This window comes from Ambystoma mexicanum, chromosome 5q (genome assembly GCF_040938575.1).
Source record: "Ambystoma mexicanum isolate Mex_15411 chromosome 5q, UKY_AmexF1_1, whole genome shotgun sequence".
NCBI classification, from domain to species: Eukaryota; Metazoa; Chordata; class Amphibia; order Caudata; family Ambystomatidae; genus Ambystoma; species Ambystoma mexicanum.
This window is the reverse complement of record NC_090933.1, coordinates 1384245536-1384267963: the sequence shown is the minus strand read 5'-3', so window position 1 is coordinate 1384267963 and position 22428 is coordinate 1384245536. Positions and strand designations below refer to the sequence as shown.

The following is a 22428-nucleotide window of genomic DNA, read 5'->3' as shown; positions in this document are numbered from 1 at the left end:
ACCAGGAATATGCCCATTACGTGTAATGCTGGTAGTACAGGCTCAAACAACTGCTCAGGAAATACGTGGCCTGCCAGTGGACAAAAAAAAAATGTTCATTGAAGGTTTAAAAACACTGGCCCAAGTAGTTGCTGAGCTAAAAAAGCTAGAGTGGAGAATACCCGCAGAATGCGTCTTCCGCCCAATAGTGCGCCCAGACATAGCACCAGGGTCAGTGGTATCCCTAGACTTGCATGCTGTACAGGTATCAGCAAAAAGGATTGCAGTGATTGGGATGGACATAGATGGATGTGAATGGTGCACTGTACTGTGCATCAATGCCAATATTGCCCTACGGGACTTGTCTGATGAGGATCTCTTTTCTGATGCGGAAAATGATGGCGAAATAATAATGGAAATAGCAGTGCCCTGTGAAACTTTGATTCAGGCTAGACAAATTCCCGTCCAGTTGATGGCAGTGGTGGGAATGCCACAGTCCTTTTTTGACAATGACATGCAACTGGTGCCAAACTATTTGTGGACAACAGGCCCCCATGATGTGGGGTTGTTGCATGGAGTGACACCAGTGGTAATAAAGCTCAAACAAGGGGCAATTCTGCCCCGAGTGAAACAATATCCATTGTCCCGTGAAGCTGAGGAAGGGATAAAAGAGACAATAAATGCATTGCTAGCACAGGGGATAATAGCGCCTTCAAACTCCCCATGTAACACCTGTATCTACCCGATCAAAAAAGCAAAAGGAGGGGCATGGAGGATGATCCAGGATTTACGCCCCCTAAATGACGCCATACAGAAAGATTTCCCTTTGGTCCCGAACCCTGTTTCAATATTGTGCAGTATCCCAAAAACGGCATCACATTTCACAGTGGTCGATTTGAAAAACGCTTTCTTCTCCATCCCCTTGGCAGAAGAAAGCAGATACCTGACAGCATTCACATTAGGGGGAAAGAGATACAAACATTGCAGATTACCACAGGGATACTGTGAAAGCCCAAGCATATTCAACCGCATACTACACGAAGACCTGGTTAATTTATCAGTTGAAAGCACAATCATTCAGTACGTAGACGATTTGCTCGTCTGCGCGCAGAGTGAAGAAACATGCAGAAAAGACTCAGTAACACTCCTGACGCTGCTGGCAAATAAGGGGTACAAGGTGGACAAGGAAAAAGCTACAATACTGTCAGAAAGAGGTACTATACATGGGGCAGCTGATATCAAGAGACGGAAAAAGAATAATCCCTGACAGGGTAGAAGCAATAAGGTCAGTGAGAGAACCCACAACAGTGAAGGAAATGCAGAAATTCTTGGGAATGTGTAACTACTGTAGAGCATGGATATTAGACTATGCAGCCTACACCAGACCATTACTGTAAGCACTCAAAGAGGCCCAACAAGAGAACAGGAAAATAGAATGGTCAGAAGAGATGGCCGACTCATTTAAGTCACTAAAGGAGTTGATTTTGAGTGCTCCAGTACTCGCCAATCCTGATTATGAACGCAAATTTTACCTGTTCTCACACTGTAAGGGAACCCTTATGACAGCTGTACTGACACAAAAGACTTCCCTAGGACACAAACCATTGGCTTACTATAGTGGCACATTGGATGCAGTAATGCAAGGACATTTCGCGTGCAAGCAATCTCTCGCCGCTGCCGCGTTCACCATTGAGAAAAGTGCCACTCATTATTTGCGATACTTGAGAGATCACAAAGTACACTGACTACACAGCGAGCGACTGCCTATGAAATAATACTGTCAAGCGCCAATATCCATGTGGTACGATGCAGGACAGTAAATCCGGCAACATTCATCATAGAACCATGCACACCGGAGGACATGCAGGAACACAATTGTGCGACTTACACAGGGGAAACAGGGGAGGACACCGTGGTGTGCGAGAATGCTCTGAGTGAGGGGGAGGTGTACTTTGTGGATGGGTCAGCATCGATTGACATGGACACGGGAGAGAAACATGTGGGATTGGCAGTGGTGAGGTTAGAAGAAGGTGAGTATGAGACACTAGTGCAGTATCGCCTTCCATCACATTTCTCAGCACAAGCAGCAGAACGTATTGCCCTAATAGAAGCATTACATGCAGCTAAAGGTTGTGCAGTAACAATATATACAGATTCAGTTTACATGACGACAACAGTACATGGAGATCTAGCAAGATGGGGGTGGAGAGGGTTTCGAAGAGCAGATGGGACCCCAGTGCAACATGCAGAACTACTGAAGGAATTGATCGAGGCCCTGAAAGATCCAACAGTGGTAGCAATAGTGAAGTGCCAAGCACATACGTCCAACACAGACGTTGTGTCTTTGGGGAACGCAGCAGCGGACGCTGCTGCCAAGAAAGCCTCGTACTTTGAAAAACATGAAACAGATGAGTACATGTTACAGCACAAGACAAGTGAAGAGCTCCCAGAAGGATACAATGCCATGCCCATATCACAAATATTAGAGCTGCACGAAGGAGCAAGTGGTGATGAAAAGATGATGTGGGAAAAACGAGGGTGCAGCCAATCGGCAACAGACTTACTATGGCGACAAAATAACTCAGGGAAAGCAGTAATGCCGGTCAAACTATTAGAGATAGCATTTCAGCAATTACACTTTCCAGCACACAACACCAAACAACACATTGCAGCAGAGATACAAGAAGACTGGTTCGTGCCCTGTCTCCAGGAGCACATATCAAGATTGACAATGGAGTGCACCACGTGCCAGATATATAACTCTGGAATGACGTTACGTACACTCAGGGGAACAATTCCAAAACCAATAGGGCCCTTCAGAGAACTGCACATAGACTACGCGGATATGGGGGAGAGGTGTAATGGGGCACGCTACATGATTGTGGTTGTGTGTCCATTTTCGAGGTGGGTGGAAGCAGGCCCATGTGCACGACCTGACGCTAAAAGCGCTGCAAAGTTCCTAGTAAGGGAAGTGTTCCCGCGTTGGGGAATTTGCGACGTAATTCGCTCAGACAACGGCACTCACTTTGTGAACGAGCTCTTCAAAGAAGTGACAACATTATTGGGAATAAAACATAAATTGTGCTCGATTTATCATCCTCAAAGTAATGGCGTGGTAGAAAAGATGAACGGACTGTTAAAAGGGAGATTGTCCAAATTGTGTTTTTCCTTAAAGAAAAACTGGATCTACTGTCTGCCCCTTGCGCTGTTTGAGCTGAGGACTCAGCCAAGCAAGGACCACCATTTGTCCCTGCACGAAATCGTGACAGGGAGACGGATGCACACTGCACATTCCCCACTTCGCCAACAATGACTAATCCCCCACACTAACGTGAGATGGGGGTTTAGATTCTATTAAAGACAAGGAGGCGATTATTATGCATTACAATCTTTACTCTGAAACCACAGCAGCAAAGAAAAAACTTTTACAAACAAAAAAGTTTCAACAACAGAACTAGATAAAGTTCAATGTCAATGCATGGGGAACTCCCCAAACCATCATGGAGGATAGGTCATACCCTGCAGGGGACCAATGAGCAGGGACCCTCCTTTATATATGTCCATTACTCTAACGCCAACCCCTCTTTCTGCAGCTGACTTGCACCAGACGCCCAATGGAACGGTTGAACTGCGTAGCGCAGAGAAAAAGGATCCAGCGAAACCGGAGATCTCAACCTTTCCGCAGCCTGAAGCAATGAAGAAGTTCTTCTTGATAGGACTTCTCACCCGAAATCACGCACTCCAGAACTTGTAACTGCGATCCACACTCCTGAGCAGAACCTCAACTCGTACCTGTAAGAACAACAAGCAAGAAGGGTGGGTGGTTGGGAAGAACAACAAACCAAAGAATGTTCTCACTTGAACCACCTGTGTACATGCGTATCACAATTGTCATATCAGATCATATCATATCCAGGGTGGGTGGGAGGGATAATAATCGCCTCCTTGTCTTTAATAGAATCTAAACCCCCATCTCACGTTAGTGTGGGGGATTAGTCATTCTATGACAAGACAGGAGGCTCATATTATGCAAGTTCAAAGCCCTTGCATCTCATTAGTACGTACAAAATGATCCAATATAATAGATAATATAATAAAATAATAGGAAAGGAAACATTTTTTAAATGCTTTCATTAAATCAATCTGTTGACCAATCAGAGAATTGCCCAAGACTAGGTTGCCCGAAAAGCAGTCTTATAAGGCAAAGTCAAATCCACTGCAAGAAAAACAGGAATGTGCCAAATCCAGCGTTCCTTACAGGCCACCAAAACCAACTGGTTAAAAGAGGGGAAAATATTGAACAAAGTTTTCCTATACTAATAGGTTAGGACAAAACCATCTGAAATAAACACCTATGTTGTTCAATCAAATATTCAAAACACTTAAATTCGTACCATTTTTGGGGACCTAGAAAGCAAACCAATGAAAACCAACACCTAGCTCTCCTGGAGATAAAGAAAAGTACCCCATAGGGGTGAAAGTCTTATAGGTTCCATCCCATGCATTAAAGGAAGATATCGCATTAGAAACAGGGCATGTCACAGAACTACACTGGGGAACCAAGAGGGAAAGACAAATCTTCAAAAGGGTAAAATGGGAGTAAAAAATCATTTTTATAAATTTTGTAATAGGACAATCATCCTGAGCGGAGCTGAAAAGCAATAGAATTAATCTACAATTGTCTTCAGACATATGTGTATACTAAGGAGGGAAGTCTTCTGGAGGCAGAAGCAGAATGGAAGAGAGGGCCCCACCTGAGAAGCTAAACCCGTCAAACCGCCAACACGGAGACCCTCAGACCTCCCGAACTCTTGAAGAAGGACTCTGCTACCATGACAAAAGGCAGATATTATAAACCTGATCCTTAAGAGGCCAAACTTGGCAAGAAGAAAAAAATGTATCCGACATCCAATCACTACCATTATAGTGATATCTAAACTCCTTTGTAGGTATGCCCGGTGCTTGAACCTTGATCCCTCCTCCCTGGTGATAAATCCCCTAGCGGATCAAAAGTAACCGAAGGAGGACACCAAATTTCCAAAATCTTAGCAAGACTCTAAACTGCAAAGAACTGATCACTTAATGGTTAAACTGAAGGTGTACACCAGAAGAGGTCCAACCTATATTTCAGCCAATTTGCAGATCTTTGAAGCTCACAGCACCCTGAGCTGGCACCTTACTGCAAACAAACTCTTGTGAAAACCCCAAAGGTCCACCTGCCATGCAGGTGACTATGATAATCAAGTCATCAACCAAATATATATCCCAGCACTCTGGTAATAGTAGCGGCAGACACCGTCTGAAAGTTAATGTATAGACTCTGGAACGCATCGTGATAGAGGGTCATAACGTGGATGGGGGATAGTATCACTCCCAGACCCCTCTATCCCACCAAGGGATATTGAGCCTTCCCAAAAGAGGAGAAACCTCCCCCACTTATCCAAAGGAAAAACCTTGCAATCCAGAAAGAAAACTACCCTGAGGACCACATTAAAGCCCCGCTTTACACCGTTAAGAGAAATAAATACCCACTAGCGCCTCTAACCAATCCCCTGACTGGACAGACTCCAGTTAACTTATTGAAATACCAGAGATTAGCACAAAGGAAAGTAACAGACGGGAGGGAAATGCTCAGTGCGAGTCTGCACTGGTCACCCGCCAGAACTCCTGTAAAAAGGAAAAAACTGAAACCATTGGATACTCCCAGAGGTGTAATATTATGATGCAATCTCCCCCAAGGATGGCAGGAAGGGGAATGAGGGGGAAAGAACTCTGGATAATTACCAATGCCCTGTAAATGCAAGGTTGAGAAGAAATCTGGGACCACTGTTCCCTCCAACCCTGAGGTCTGAGTCACTGTATTCATGCGAGGCTGACTGGCCACTAAGGGAATCAGGGGAAGGAAAAACTAAGCACATAGTCCATAGCAAAATAGTACTTATACAGTACTACGAACCCTCAGGTATATGAGTGGTGCTTAACACTACTACGAGCGTTGTGTGGTGTGAGGTGTTCACTTATCGATCTCAGCAGGATAAAAGACTGATGTAGACCTTTCCAAAATTAGGAACCTGTATCAGAACGGTCAGCACGGATATGAAAACAGCACTCTAAAGAGGTTAAGCAACGCTCATGAGGGTACAGAAGCCTGCGTGTACTCCTCGAGCAGAGGAGAAGTTGCAACACACTGTTAGACGGTTAGCTGAACCATAGGCCAAGCTTTGGGAGGAAAAACATGAGGCAAGCGCCAGCAAGTTATTATTTGGCAACTCGTCTAACTGATACCATCAAGTGTTTCCAAACACTCCATCCAAGTAAAACATGGTTGCTCAACTTGTCATGTAAAAAACTGAATGGTTACCCTCGAGCTGACCCTGTCTCCACCAGAAACCAAAAGAATAAGGAATGTCCAATGGGACAAAAGTAGGGGAGAACAAACGTCCCCACTAAAGAGAGCCTTAAGCCCTACAGACCTCAATAGAGGCATAACGCATCATCTTTATTCTTCCTCATGTTGAGAGAAAATACTGTAGCTTAATCAGCACGGGTATTGGGTGGAGCAATTGAGGTCGGGAATCAAAACCTAAGGAAAGGACTGAGTTGTCCTGAAACTAACTAAGGTAAAGGGTGACAGAATTTTTAACTAAAAGATGAATGATAACACCAGAGAGATGGTTAGAGAGGAAAGTACAACCCCATATGGGTCTGTTTACAGCCACTTCCACACTCTTTTCTTTAAAGCACTTAATAAATAAAGAATATATAATATATGAAATATATATAAAATATCCAAAGAAGAGGGGTTACGCCCTCACAGGGGACCGAATCCCCGGCCCTTATATAAGCTGATACTCACTGAGCTTTCTGGGCCACTGACAATTCTGAAAAAAAACGCAAATGTGTTCCAGTCAACACTTAAACATATTGTTTATCAAAATCGTACACTGAGCAAGTGCACCTCAACTGCTCACCCCAGCAGGGTGAGGCAACCAATAGTACACGAGGGAGCACCTCGCAGTAGGAACAAGGCGAAGCCTGAAACCGAGCAGGTTACTGCACGCCTACAAGACCAAACAATGGCGTCAGCCATATGCAGCACCTAAACAAAGCTGCCGACCTTAAGGAAGGAATACACTGAGCAAGTGCACCTCCAACTGCTCGCCCGAGCAGGGCATGATAATCAGCAGTACACGAGGGGGTAACCTCGCATTAGAACTCAGGCAGAGCCTGAAACCGAGCAGGTTATGGTGCATGCCAGTTAAGGTAATTACCCAAGTTGCCGACTTTAAGGGAGGAAACACTGAGCAAGTGTACCTCAACTGCTCACCCTAGCAGGGTGTGGACACAGCCGTACACAAGGGGACCCCTCGCAGAAACCCCAGGCAACCTTGCCACCGAGCAGGTGACTGCACCTTTCCAGGGAAGATAACCCAAACAAAAGAAAACTGTCAAGTTGAAGGTAGGATACACTGAGCAAGTGCACCTCCAACTGCTCGCCCGAGCAGGGTGTGATAATCAGCAGTACACGAGGGGGTAACCTCGCAATAGAATCAGGCTGAACCTGAAACCGAACTTATGGCACCTACAGTGAAGGCAAAGCACATAACTTAAGAAATAAGTAAATGAATAAATAAAGAAAATAAAATAAAACTGCAGACTGGCAGTGCATCGGGCTCTTGCGCTGGATGGTCAGACTTTGACCTAACAAACCCACAGTCTATCAGTATACATTCTTTCTTTCCAGCACTAAAGGTAAGGAAATGTGTTGTGTCACCAGGGATACGAAATTACAAACATTTAACAAAACCACATTTTTACTATTAAAATGTTTGTGCTATAATCTTTCTGAAGAAGTCATGAACCAACCAAATGCCCATTAGGAAATCCCTGCTCAACTGAGCAAAAAAGGTGACAATCAAATACCTCCACTGTAAAATACAATTATTTAAAATATAACAATTAAAATATCTAATCTTAAAATCTACAAATAAACATGCGCTGGTCGGCTTCCTGCATGGGAGACCTGCAGCTCTATATTTGAGCTAACTTGGCTCAGTACTGAAACAGAGGCTTTTGTTACAAACATAAGCCACAGGGGAAGGCCGAACCCAAAGCCTGCAGCACCTGGAATCCCCAGGTGACCATAAATCTGTCAAGGGGCACGAATTCAAACAGGCGAAATGAAGAGGGAACAGTGTAAACAACACTGCTCTCGCGCACGCCGGGAGCGAGTTGATTAATGCACTAGAAACACCTGAGTTTACAAGCGCGAGAAATTTATAAAGAAGAAATAAATTAGAGAGCTCCCTCGAACTCACAACCTCATGGACTGTAGTCCGAAATTCAACCATTGCACCACTGCTTCAGCTGAAACAGGATGTATGAGCATAATACATATTTTCTTTTTGAAAGACACCAAAATGAAACCAACGGCCGCACGCGGCTATCCAGATACATTGTATCAAATACACAAATTCCTTTATAATAAAAGGTAATTAACACATGTTTACCATATATGCCATATTCAAACTAATAAAGCCTACTACTGACAAACAATGTAAGACACAACTGAAAGGGGTGACTTAGCTCTGTGGTGTCAGCAGCAAAGAAAGAGGGGTTGGCGTTAGAGTAATGGACATATATAAAGGAGGGTCCCTGCTCATTGGTCCCCTGCAGGGTATGACCTATCCTCCATGAAGGTTTGGGGAGTTCCCCATGCATTGACATTGAACTTTATCTAGTTCTGTTGTTGAAACTTTTTTGTTTGTAAAAGTTTTTTCTTTGCTGCTGTGGTTTCAGAGTAAAGATTGTAATGCATAATATGAGCCTCCTGTCTTGTCATAGAATCAGACGCACACAGAAGCGCCGCGATATTGGGAGAGGAGTTCACAGAATACCTGAAGAAGCTAACTAGGGCAGCACACGCAATCTCAAAGCAGCTCTCTCCACCATTCACAAGGGATGAAGGAAACACAACAGGATCCCATGTAGAACATGAAGTACAGGGACAATTAATGCCAGGAGATTTCATTTATGTCAGGAGCTTTGTGCGCCGGTGGAATGCCCCACGGTTCCACGGACCATATGAAGTGGTATTTTGTACCCCTACAGCTGTAAAAATTAAGGGGCTCAAATACTGGATACATTTAACAGATGTGCGAAAGGCATATAATAGTGTGCAGGGAGAGGTGGATGAGGAGGCACAGACAACAGCAAACAATACTAATGAAAATGATGAGTGAACATGTGAGTGGAAGAAGTGTACCTGACAGATAAAATTGTTAACGAGAAAGATTATATTACAGGTTATCGACAAATATAAAAGATTAAAAAAAAATAATAATGTGAAGAATATGTATATTGTCTGCTCCCTTCTCTGTACATCCCAGCCCCCCTCCCCTACCCAAACCCACCCCCCTGCCATGACCTCTTGGCACTGGTAGTGCCAACAAAAATGTTTACATGCATGCACTTAATGCACTTTTATATCTCAAACAGGAAATACCATGGCAACTAACGGGCAGCCTGCAACGGATAGATTTGTTAGATATAGAGATTTTTTAGCTGGGAGATGTAGATATTCATATGAGTGTGGATTGTCTGTATGCATTACATTATTTTTCACAATATTGTTTGGCCTGGTTACGTATTGGTTTATAGCGTTCATCTCTATCGAGATGAACGAGGGGGGAGGTTATAACGGGACTAATGTGACAAATGAAACAGCAATTGTAAACACTAAAGAAGGTGATTTTTTGGTATGGGATGGAACTAAACTGGTATGGGGTATTACACGACACCATCTAATGTTGCTATCTCGCGAAATGAAGGGGTGCAGGATAAAATGCAAAGCAGCACAACTTCCCTGCCAAAAGTATCTAATTACAATGCCCGTAGTCTAAATGATCGTAACCCCTCTGCTATATCCTGGTTATATAACACCCCCACCAGCCGGCCCGCTCCCGTAACAAAAAACACACTGCTAGATAGCATGAAGAAAGAGAATGAAAAAATGACAGCGAGATATGAAGTATTATATGATGATTGGGCAAAGGGGGGGCGAGAGGGAGAAAGGGGGGGCCCACACTGTCCATCGCCCATGAAGCTGGGAAATACCTTAGAAAAAGAAATAACAGACGGAAAAGGGAGGCGGGGAGGAGGAACTATGATGAATATTATGGGTTGGGATTAGACAAAATGGAAGACCCACGACACCCCCACCAGACAAATAAATGGTATGCAGACATGAGTGCAACGGCTAAGCAAACCACAAATGAGAGCTGTTATGTCTGCTCCCTCATTCTCCATGCTTCAGGTACACCCAAAGTATTGTTACCCAAAGAGTTGCCTATTGTCAATGCCCAATTTCTCCTTCATCTCACATTGTGCAGGATTAAGAACACCTTCCAGGCACACGATGTGACTTAAAATGCTGCAGAATGAGAAGACCTGTTATCCGAAGGCGATAGGAGTGGTATGCTTGGAGGAGCCATTTTTTATAATACAAGGGACACTTTTTTCAGAAAATAAGTGGAAAGACGAAGAGATAATGTGTAAGGCTGAAGCACTGCGAGGTGTGGCACCAGAGAAACTGCAATGGATCGAAGAGACGTGCACACCAGTATGGAAGGAACACATCTCAAAATTGACTTAGGTAACGGCCATTGAAAAACCCTTCAAGCTACAGAAAGAAATAAACTATGAACTGTGTTTCAAGGGAGACGGGAGAACAAGAACTGTAACAAGACCCTCACCATCCCAGATATGAGGAAGGGGACAGCGGCCCTCATGGACACTTATTGGGTATGTGGCAACAAGGCATACCTACACCTCCCAGAATCCTGGGGTGGCAGCTGCTCATTGGCCACCCTACACTCAGCACTAATGGTAATCCCGGAAAGCCACATTGATGGGAGCAAGAAAACGTGACAAAAACATCAGCAGAAAGAGGCCCAGCCAACTGCAGAGTCACAAGTATATGTCCTGTCTTCCGGGAACAAGGAGGAGGTGCTGTCCCGAAACAGACGATCATCGAACTACATATCAAAAGCATCATCAGAACTGCTGGCACAGATCCCGGATAGATATCGATTATTCAGCTCTGCGGAAACTTTCTTTGCCTCACTCATCCCAAGCATCCAGGCACGAGCAAATGCAAAGTGGCTCCAAATCACACGCTGGGAGCTGATCCAGCTGGCAAGTGACACTGAAGGAGGGTTTAATGTCATAAAAATGGAACTGCGAGCACTGCGGCTAATGACCATGCAAAATAGGTAGGTCTTGGACCTGTTGACAGCAATGGACGGAGGTGTTTGCCGAAAAATTGGAAGTGCCTGCTGCACTTTCGTACCTTCCGAAGACGCAGATAACGGTTCCCTGTCCCATGTGATCGAAGCAGTACATAACCTAGGAGAAAGAATGAAAATGGAAGGTGGAGCAGAAGAAAGCACATGGTTCGACAACATCTTCTCTTGGGTCCCATCGTGGCTGGGAATGACTTAAATTTTTGATGCCGGCTGTAGTGTTCCTCCTTTTTATTGTTTGCCTGTGCCAGGTGGGTCTTCGATGTTGCGCTAACGAAGTGCTGAATGGTGCAATGATGAAGGTGACAATGGGCAACGCCCGCAGTACAATACAAACCATGCAGGAAGTACAGGTACAAACAGGGTCAGATGAGACGTCAAGATACCAGATGGTGCCCAGGTACCACGACAAGGATATAGTAGATAGATTATGGCACACTACAATTAAAGAGCCCCGTATACTTGAATGGTACGAGGAGGTGTGGGTGGACTTGGAAGGGGAGAGCGGTTGTATATACCTGACATGCACCCCAGATGAATATGCTAGGAGAGGAGAGAGCTTGCAAGCGGTGTGCAGGGCATGGATGCCCATAAAAGGCACCCCTGCATGGGATGACGCTATAATTGACGAGGAAGAGTGCAGGAGATTGGAGGATTTAAAGTATTCGTTACTTAAGTAAGGAAAGGGGGGAAATGTATGGGAGGATTGGTCCAAGAGACCCCCCCCCCTGCATCCTCTCCCCCGGTGAAGTCCAAGGCTCGTCAGGGGTCCCCCCTGCCACCAGGGCCCAGGTGGTGGGTGGGGCCGCTGGCTGAAGACATTGACCAAACCTGCTCAATTTAGCTAGGCCCTGGAAACCATTTTGTGAAATAAAGATGGTTTTGAGCCCTGTGCACCGCAGAGCGACCCCCACCCTTGGAGAGTTTCAATTATCACTGTGGCCGCAGCTCTCTGGCAGATCCGCTGAGAGCCCGTTCCCAAGAAACGGACGGACATGAGCTAGTGTTAGATAACAACACTGTAACATTTCACCTTCCGCAGTGTATCGCTGTTTCCAGCATGACCCGGCCAGCAGGGCCTGGGTGGAAAAGAACTGTAAAACGGTCCCCTGACAAAAGCAGAGTCCCCAAATACTAATGCGCAAACCACCTGTGATGAAACTTACCTCTTCACGACATCTCTGATTAAAAACCTGTAACCTCTATACAAATGGCAGAATGTGTGCTTATATGACATTAGGGATGAAGCACCCACATCCCTGTAGCTACACGCAAATAGTAAAAGTGTCCCGGGGGTTTTTGTGTTATGTGCTCCATCGCGAAGACTGCACCCCACGGTCCCGCGCCATAACTGAACTAATGCTGCTAGAGTGCAAAGGAAGACAAATGCAACCATATTGAGAGCTCATGTAAGGGGTGCATGAAAAGGCACCATATGTAGGTCCAAGCTCACTATGTGTCACTGCCGTCAGCCTTGTTGACGGTTTTGTTCCTGCATGCTCCACCAACTTTACTACTACCTCACTTACCGCACATGTACAGAAATGTAACAGAATGTTGTGGGTGTTAAATACTTAGTGTATAGACAACATGTGTTAAATGGCCATGTGAAAGGCACTAATAATGTCCAAACATAAGCTTTGAAAAGACTCAATGAGTAATGTTTATTATGTAAATGCTTATGTCTCTTCCACCTATATCTGCAACACACGAGGAAAATACCTTTGTGAGCACATGCAAGGCCATTCCCCCTTCCTCCCAGTGAAGATTGCCAGTTGAAAAAGCAGAGGCCTGTGCTGCTCTGCTCCACCTCCCCCAATTCGGCTGGAGCCGCTTCAAACATTCACATTCCCCCGCAGCACCCAAGGCCACGGCCTGCCACCTGAATTATTTACAACCCAGCAGTAAACCACGGCCTAAAAACATAGATCCAAAGGCGCCCTTTCTTAGGCTCCACGACCCACCGGCTCACCTTAGGTTAATGGCCCCTATAAAATTAGAACACCCAATATTATGGCAACACCACAGGAACACATCCATAATGACTTCTAACGAGACATGATAACGCGGATCGCCTGTCCCATGCCCTGAGACCCAACCTCGCGACCAATGATGCCCGGTCAACAGGACGATGGTAACCATGTATTGATGTATCGCCAACAGACCCCACTCTAGGTGCATTCCTCCTGTGTTGCATTAACCTGTAGAATAACCTATTGGAAGATTTACCAGGGAAGATAATATTGCAATGTTGAATGACTGTGGTGTGCGTGGCCCTAGGGTAAAAAAGCCAGGAAAGACATTCATCACTGACACTGGCCACGGCTGGCACAACAACACCGTCCGGATGAGCCCAGCTGACCTGCCAGGCCCAGCCCAACCCACAAGGGTAACCAGTGACGTCCTCCAACCACGGCAAACCACATCGCAGCAGTACCTATAGCTACTCCCCCTCCCACATCTCTCATCCCAGCCACTGTCTATTTACTGCACTTCCTTGGCTCACCCTCCCCACGGGAGGTTGCTCTTACATTCTTCTATTCTTAGCACGTCTCCAAAAGCACCACATCACCTAGCCCCTCCCACCTGCACGTTCTGAACACTCACAAGGCATAGTAGGTTTATCTCCCCTCCCTGTTAGTCTCACTAGTTGTTTGTACTATTAATTCAATTATTTATCTTTGTTTTAATTCATTGTCTACCTCCCCTGCCCCCACCCTGTCGCCCTATGGGCGCTTTGAAACAGTTTTGCTAATTGTATAAGCGCCTAACAAATGACCAATAAATAAATAAGGATAGGTGGTAGAATAGCAGTCACAGTAGATGGGGGAGATGGAAAGTGCCATGAAGAAGAAGGAGGAGGAGGAGGAGGAAGGATAGACGGATAGATGGAGAAGGATAGATGGAGAAGCTGCACAGGCTCGACACAAACTCACCAGGTGGCCTAGTAGCTGAAGGTTGGTGGGTGGAAGTCCAGCAGGAGAGTCTTGGGCAGGAGCAAGGTAGTTCAAATGGGTGTCTTCAATGAGGCACAGACAAGGAGGGGAGTAGGGTGCACATTGGATGTCTGAGAGATTACAATACATACCATGGGACAACACAATAAGGCTTGTTGGTGTGCTATGCTGACATACGAGTTAGAAATTAATTTGTAATGTATTAGCAGTATTTTCTTTTGGACTGATGTTAGAAAAAGGATTGTACAAAGTGTTGTTCACTATTTTTTTAATTCTGAAATCTCATGAGAGGGTGACCCACTGAAAATATAGTCAAAGGATGACTCTATACCTTCAAAGACGTATCACATTCAGAACATGTCTATGGTTTCTCCCAAGTATCCTTTATCTGATGTATCACACGTCAATTATTTTTGCTTGAAAGTCATTTCTCATTAAGGACATGATTATGGCTTCCCACGGTGCGATTTCTCTTATGTATGAATAGCTCAGTTTTGCTTGACAGCCTTAACACATTAAGAACATGCCTATGACTTCCCCCACAGTGTGATTCTTCTGATCAATAGACTTCACATCGAAAAATGTATTACATTCATAATATATATAGTCTCAAACGTGTGATTTCTCTGAGGTAACATTAAACTATGCTTTTCCTTGAAAGACTTATATCGAGGACATGCATATGGGTTCCCACCAGTGTGTTTTCTCTGATGTCACATTTGATCTCTCTTTTGCTTGAAAGCCTTCATGCATGCGTGTACATAGTTCCCTCAGTGTGATTCCTCTTCTGTATCAATAGAGAACTGATCAGCATAAAAGGCTTATCACATTCAGAACATGCATATGGTATCACCCGGTGTGATTCATAGGATGTTTCACAAGTTGATCAATTCACTTGAAAGTCTTATCACATTGAGGACATGCACATGGTTTCCCCCCAGTGTTACTCCTCTGATCTATCAATAGATGACCCTTCTCCGTGAAAGACTTAGCACATTCAGAACATGAATATGGTTTCCCCCCAGTATGACTTCACTGACATAGCAATAAATATGTCTTCTCCTTGAAAGACACATCACATCAATAACATGAATATGGTTTCCTCCCAGTGTGATTCCTCTGGTGTATCACTAGGTGACCCTTTGGCTTGAAAGCCTTATCACATTGAGGACATGCATATGGTTTCTCACCAGCGTGACTGGGCTGATGCATCAATAGATGACTCTTCACATTGAAAGCCATATCAAATTGAGGACATGTATATGGTCTTCCCCAATAAAATTTCTCTGATTTTTGACTAGTTCAAACTTATGCTTGAAAGACTTATCGCATTCAGAGCATCCATATGGTTTCACCCCAGTGTGACTCATCCTATGTAGCAATAGATGCCTCTTCTCCTTAAAATACCTATCCCCCAGAGATGGGGAGCAGGTGCAAGTGGATCTAGGTCACATGACTAAGCACCACCACCTTCTTAGCCCTGCCTCTTCCTTCCTGCTCTTCGCTCTTAGATCAAGGGCGTCTCTCGCCCAGGCATCCAAAGCGAAGGGCATTCTAAGAAAAGGGCAATATCAGTTTGGACCTGTTTGGACCAGGAGGTCCCAGGGCCCGACCCCCTGCTCAGAGAGCAGGTAAGCATGCACCAACATGTGTTTACACCCTCTGTCCCAACAGGCCATCCCCACCACCTCTGGTCCACCGTGATGTTCCGTTGTGCCCCCCTCCCTTCTCGCACACAGGTGTTGCCTGTTTTGCTTGATTCTTCTACCCTGCTCCCGCTCCCCACCCTACAGCCTACTTCTGCAGGAGTCTGCCCTGAAACATTCTGGTTTCACCATCACCGTCTTGTGGCCAATGCTGGATTTGACTTTTATGGACTTTGTTGATTCACGGTGCGTCACCCTTTCTCCACGGTCATGCTGGACTTCCTTTGCATCTTGTAGTCATGGTGGCCCTGAATCATGCTGATGCGATCTTCTTGTATCCTGGCTTGCAACATTATGTGTTACTACTGACTTCTGCAATTGTATTTGTTTTCCCCTCTTGCTTCTCCACCCTTTCTGACTGCTCACCCTCTGTTCTCTCCTCCCCTCCTTTTCTTCCTTTTCTTATCTCCTCCCCTCCTGCCCTTACTTTCTTCTATGGACTTACTCTATCAGAATTGTCCCTGGACCTAGTATGATAGCAACCTCGTCAGTCTCCTCCCCCCACCCCTTACTTGTCCCCCCCTCCAGCATCTGAAATGTCATCAGGCCTAGTACGATAGCCGCTTGTTTTGTTCCTCCCCTCCCTTTCTGCACCCTTCTCCCTCACCCGAGTTCGATAGTTAATTTCTATGTCATTGTATATTCCCTTGTTCCCTCCCTTGTCGTGAAGCACTTTAAAAACACATTGTGCATAAGCGCTATATAAATAAACTATCATATCATATCTTCAGAGCATGCATATGGTTTCACCCCAGTGTGACTCCTCTGATGCATCAATAACTGACGCTTCATCTTGAACGGCTTATCACATTCAGAACATGCATATGGTTTCAACCCAGTGTGATTTCTCTGGTGTACCAATAGCTCACCCTTTGTCTTGAAAGCCTTATCACATTCAGAACATGCATATGGTCTCTCCCCGGTGTGATTCATATGATGTTTCACAAGTTGATCATGTCGCTTGAAAGCCTTATCACATTCAGAACATGCATATGGTTTCTCCCCAGTGTGACTCATCCTATGTAGCAATAGATGCCTCTTCTCCTTGAAAGCCTTATCACATTCAGAGCATGCATATGGTTTCACCCCAGTATGATTTCTCTGGTGTACCAATAGCCCATCCTTTCTCTTGAAAGACTTAGCACACTCAGAACATGAATATGGTTTCTCTCCAGAGTGACTTATCTGATGTTGCAATAGTTGACCCTTTGTCTTGAAAGCCTTATCACATTCAGAACATGCATATGGTCTCTCCCCGGTGTGATTCATATGATGTTTCACAAGTTGATCATGTTGCTTGAAAGTCTTATCACATTCAGAACATGAATATGGTTTCACCCCAGTGTGATTTCTCTGATGTACGACTAGTTCACACTTTTGCTTGAAAGCCTTATCACATTCAGAACATGCATATGGTTTCACCCCAGTGTGATTTCTCTGATGTCCCATTAGCTCATCCTTTGTCTTGAAAGCCTTATCACATTCAGAACATGCATATGGTCTCTCCCCGGTGTGATTCATATGATGTTTCACAAGTTGATCATGTCGCTTGAAAGCCTTATCACATTCAGAACATGCATATGGTTTCACCCCAGTGTGATTTTTCTGGTGTACCAATAGCTCAGCCTTTGTCTTGAAAGCCTTATCACATTCAGAACATGAATATGGTTTCATCCCAGTGTGATTTCTCTGGTGTACCAATAGCGTGCCCTTTTGAATGAAAGCCTTATCACATTCAGAACATGAATATGGTTTCATCCCAGTGTGATTTCTCTGGTGTACCAATAGCGCGCCCTTTTGAATGAAAGCCTTATCACATTCAGAACATGAATATGTTTTTTCTCCAGAGTGACTCATCTGATGTTGCAATAGTTGGTCCTTTCTCTTGAAAGACTTATCACATTCCGACCATGCATATGGTTTCACTCCAGTGTGATTTCTCTGGTGTACCAATAGCTCACCCTTTGTCTTGAAAGCCTTATCACATTCAGGACATGCATATGGTATCACCCCAGTGTGACTCATCCTATGTAGCAATCGCTGCCTCGTCTCCTTGAAAGCCTTATCACATTCAGAACATGCATATGGTTTCACCCCAGTGTGATTTCTCTGGTGTACCAATAGCTCACCCTTTCTCTTGAAAGCCTTATCACATTCAGTACATGCATATGGTTTCTCCCCAGTGTGATTCATATGATGTTTCACAAGTTGATCATGTCGCTTGAAAGCCTTATCACATTCAGAACATGCATATGGTTTCTCCCCAGTGTGACTCATCCTATGTAGCAATAGATGCCTCTTCTCCTTGAAAGCCTTATCACATTCAGAACATGCATATGGTTTCACCCCAGTGTGATTTCTCTGGTGTACCAATAGCCCACCCTTTCTCTTGAAAGACTTAGCACACTCAGAACATGAATATGGTTTCTCTCCAGAGTGACTTATCTGATGTTGCAATAGTTGACCCTTTGCCTTGAAAGCCTTATCACAATCAGAACATGCATATGGTCTCTCCCCGGTGTGATTCATATGATGTTTCACAAGTTGATCATGTCGCTTGAAAGCCTTATCACATTCAGAACATGAATATGGTTTCACCCCAGTGTGAATTTTCTGGTGTATCAATAGCGTGCCCTTTTGATTGAAAGCCTTATCACATTCAGAGCATGCATATGGTTTCACACCAGTGTGATTTCTCTGATGTACGACTAGTTCATACTTTTGCTTGAAAGCCTTATCACATTCAGAACATGAATATGGTTTCTCCCCAGTGTGACTCATCCTATGTAGCAATAGCTGCCTCTTCTCCTTGAAAGCCTTATCACATTCAGAACATGCATATGGTTTCACTCCAGTGTGATTTCTCTGATGAATTATTAGATCACTTGTTTCTTTAAAAGTCTTGTCACACTCTTTCTCTTCAGTGTGTAATCTCTGATGGTGCAATATACGGCATGTTTCACTAAAAGTAGCTTCACATTCAGAAAATTCAAAATGTACCTCCATTCTGAGGACGCTATTTTGAGATAGTGATTTCTTTGTAAAGAGCTCCTTGTCAAATTCAACCTGAATCCCTCAGTTGCTCTCACCAGGTCAGGTGCAATTTTACAGACTTGAGTGTCAAGAATGAGCCACTATCCTCGGCCAGAGCAGGCAGGTCTGCGATTAGAACTGTTCTACGTCCAGAGCATGGTTTCTTGCCTTGTGTTCATGCTTTTTAGTCTTTAATAAATGTCAGCTGCCACTGGAACATCAACAACTATTGACCAGCACCACAGCAGCGGTGCTATTGATTCTGAAGCATAAAGTCCAAAGTTGGTGTTCAGCATCTTTTTCATACTGAATGTGGCACACCAGTGCATTTACACAATATTTGGTAAGGAGGTTCTACACAATGCCTGAAAATGCTCTGCCTCTACTTTAAAGTGGCAGCCATTGTCCTCTCCTCTGTTCAGTATAGATTCAGTGGTCTACCATTAGATTATGTCCTGAACAACTTGTCGCAGCCAGTGAACCATTTCTTCCACGGTCAGAGGCTCCAGGTTGGGAGTGACTGTCATGAGAAAGAAGCAGATGAGGTTGCTATCATACTAGACCCAGCTATCAGAGGAAAGCTTTCTTTAAACATTTCACAGTTTTCCAATCCCTGCTTGAAGGAAAAGGAAAAACAGGATTAGTGTTCCATAAGCAACAAATACATATTTCTTATTTTAAAAATCATATGTGAAAAGCAAAAAGGCATGTTTCAACTTTATAATACTGGTTTCATGAAATCCTGGAATTTATATGCAGCACACTGAGTTAAATGAATAGTGTAACGTGTCCCCAATTCCATGAACAGGATTAACACATAAATCTCTAAACATGTGGCCCATTGACCATTCATCCTTTGTCACAGAAATGAATAAAGGTGTGATCAAACTAGTCAACAGCCAGGATGAACACAATGCAGTGACGTGCAGCCCCTGAAGTCTGAGAAATGGCCAACCCGTCAGTCGAGTCATTGCTGGTTGTGGTCAATTAACCAGCTCCACAGTGCACAGAAAAGATGGTGGAACAGGAACAAAGAGGAAAGGAAAGGTTGACTGCATTGAGATAAAAATAATGGGAGGCATGGGAGACAGTAGTCTCAGTGTATAGAGTCTATGTTTGGGGGTCGCTACCACACCCCTGTGTCACTGCACTGAGGGTGCTGTGTAACACATGCGAATAAAGATGGTTACTATGAGGGTGAGAAAAACCCCATAGACATTAAACACAAAAATAGCCTAGAACACACATAGCAAAAATGCCTAAGAGTGGGAAAAAGAGTCTCACTCTTAGCAGGTAAAAAGAAACAAACCCTTCAAATCCAGCAAAGCTGCTGGGGGACTCTATAGGTAAGGGAAATTAGCCATAGAATGAGAATTCTCCCTAACAGCCAGGTCCGCACTTAGAAACCTCTGTGTATTAAGCGCGTTATAAATAACTTATCACATCATATCATATCTCCTCCCCTGGAGAGCCTCTCAAGGTCCTCTCCCTTGCAGGCCTAGTGAGCTCCTGTTCCTTTTACTGAGAGGCCTGGGGGTACTAGACACAACTCCAAGTGTTTTCAGGTCATTACCCAACAGGACTCTCCCAGGCACTTCACTCTGCACACTAACAGGTATCTTGACAGTCATATCATTACACTGGATGAGAGCTGGTTAACTGGGAAAGCATTTACACAGGGCCTCCAGCTAACTTGGTTAGGCGTTTGGGTGCCTTAGCAACATCCTCCACCTTGAAAAATGTTTCATCAACCACAGTTATGCTGGCTCCAGTGTCTCTGATGGGAAGAGTCTCCTGGCCATTCACAAGAACACCAGCTTTATAATACTCTTTAGTATTATCTGGGATGGAATTATAGACATCTAAATTCTGTTATTCCCACAAGCCCAGGGACACTAAAGAAACACTAGCTGAGACTGTCATGGGTTCATCAGCCAGAAGGTGAAAGTTTCCACTTGCCATAGATACTTCTTCCTCTGGGGAGAAGGCTAAGGAGACAGTGTGGACCCCTGAAGGTTTACCCTTACATCGGGGATCCCCTTTCACATGGTCAGTTGACCCACAAACATAACATTTCCCAAATGTCTTGATGAATGGAGGTTTGTTCTGACCTCCATCTGTTTTGGGTCCAGATGGTACACTAGCCTGATTCGGTTTCCCTTGTGGTTTACCCTTATGTTGTTGTTTGTGGCCCTCTTTTGGATTGGAGGTATTTGAATTCTCCTTGTTATATTTCTTTGGCTGCTTTCCCTGACCCTTCTTCTAAGTTGCCCCAGAATCCTTGTGAGTAGCCCTGTTGGCAACCCACAAGTCAGCAGCCTTAGCTAACTTCTTTGGATCTATCTCCTTAGAATCAGCCAAGTACTGTCTGAGCTCAGGAGAGCAGGAATCATAAATTGACTCCAACATTACAAGATTTCTTATACCTTCATAAGTGTTTACTCTGTAACCCTTAACCCAACCATCTAAGTTTATCAAACATTCACATACCCAGGTAGCCCAAGGGGTACCATCATGCTTTATGAGGGTCCTAAACCTCTTAAGGTACTGGGAAGGGGTCTTCCCAAATCTAGCAATTAAAGCTAGCTTCACACACTCATAATCCAGCCTATCCACCTCCCCCAACTCCAACACAACACCAGATGCAACAGTGGGCAGCCTAGAGAAGAGCCAAGGAAGCAACTGATTCCCTGTAATGTCTTGAATCCCATGGTTATATTCAAACATTGCCAACCAATCCAAAATATCAAGCTTAGCCTCTTACATACCCACAATTTCTTTAGGCATACAGGGTCTCTTAGGACTGGAAGACCTAGAAGACTCTGGGAGAGAAGCATTTTCCAAAGACAACTTTTCATTTCTAAGGCATGATTCATTTCTATTTCTCTGAGCTTAAGTTCTTGATGCTTTTGTTCAGTTTGAGCATTTAAACGTTTAAATTCCAATTCAAGCCTCATCTTTTCTAGAGCAATGAATTCAGGACTGGGTGTAGGGCCTGGTGGGTCCCAGTGGACAAAGGTTGAGGTTGCTGAGCAGGCGAGGGAGCAGTGAGACCTACATTAGGAGACTCATCTACTTCCTCTTCAATAATAGACACATTATCATCCTCATTATTTTCCACATTTGCTGAGGGGTCAGGCATTTCAGAGCCACCCTCCAGACTTTGTTTCTTTCAATCTACTCTGACTTTCTTCCTTTAACAGAGAGATTCCTTTCTCTACACAGATTTTTCAGATAATCCACAGTGTAACTAAGGAGGGTCTCCTGGCTGTAGCTTTCCATATCAGACATGATTAATATTGCTTTTTAGTGATGTTTAGCCTTGTGGTTAGTTGATCCAAGGTAATAGCAGCACTCCAAGTGTAATCACTATACTTCACCGCTGTACACCAGTGTTAGGCAGAATCATATGCAGTACCCTTGGGGAACACCACACACAATTAAGACTAC

The 22428-nt window shown here is 44.4% G+C and overlaps 1 protein-coding gene and 1 long non-coding RNA gene across 2 annotated transcripts in view; both read right to left on the bottom strand.

The window, feature by feature from the left end:
* Positions 1 to 3351: 3351 nt before the first annotated feature.
* Positions 3352 to 8578, bottom strand: LOC138498194 (uncharacterized). Its single transcript, XR_011278714.1, has 2 exons — positions 8490 to 8578; positions 3352 to 3771 (listed from the first exon to the last, which is right to left on the bottom strand). It is a non-coding gene; the product is annotated as an uncharacterized lncRNA (long non-coding RNA).
* Positions 8579 to 16659: 8081 nt separating this feature from the next.
* Positions 16660 to 22428, bottom strand: part of LOC138498445 (zinc finger protein 268-like) — a 42628-nt gene continuing 36859 nt past the window's right edge. The window contains exon 2 of the mRNA XM_069622198.1: positions 16660 to 19591. Within this exon, the coding sequence (XP_069478299.1) occupies positions 16660 to 18951 (2292 nt within the window). The 5' untranslated portion in view covers positions 18952 to 19591. The remainder of the gene's footprint in view (positions 19592 to 22428) is intronic.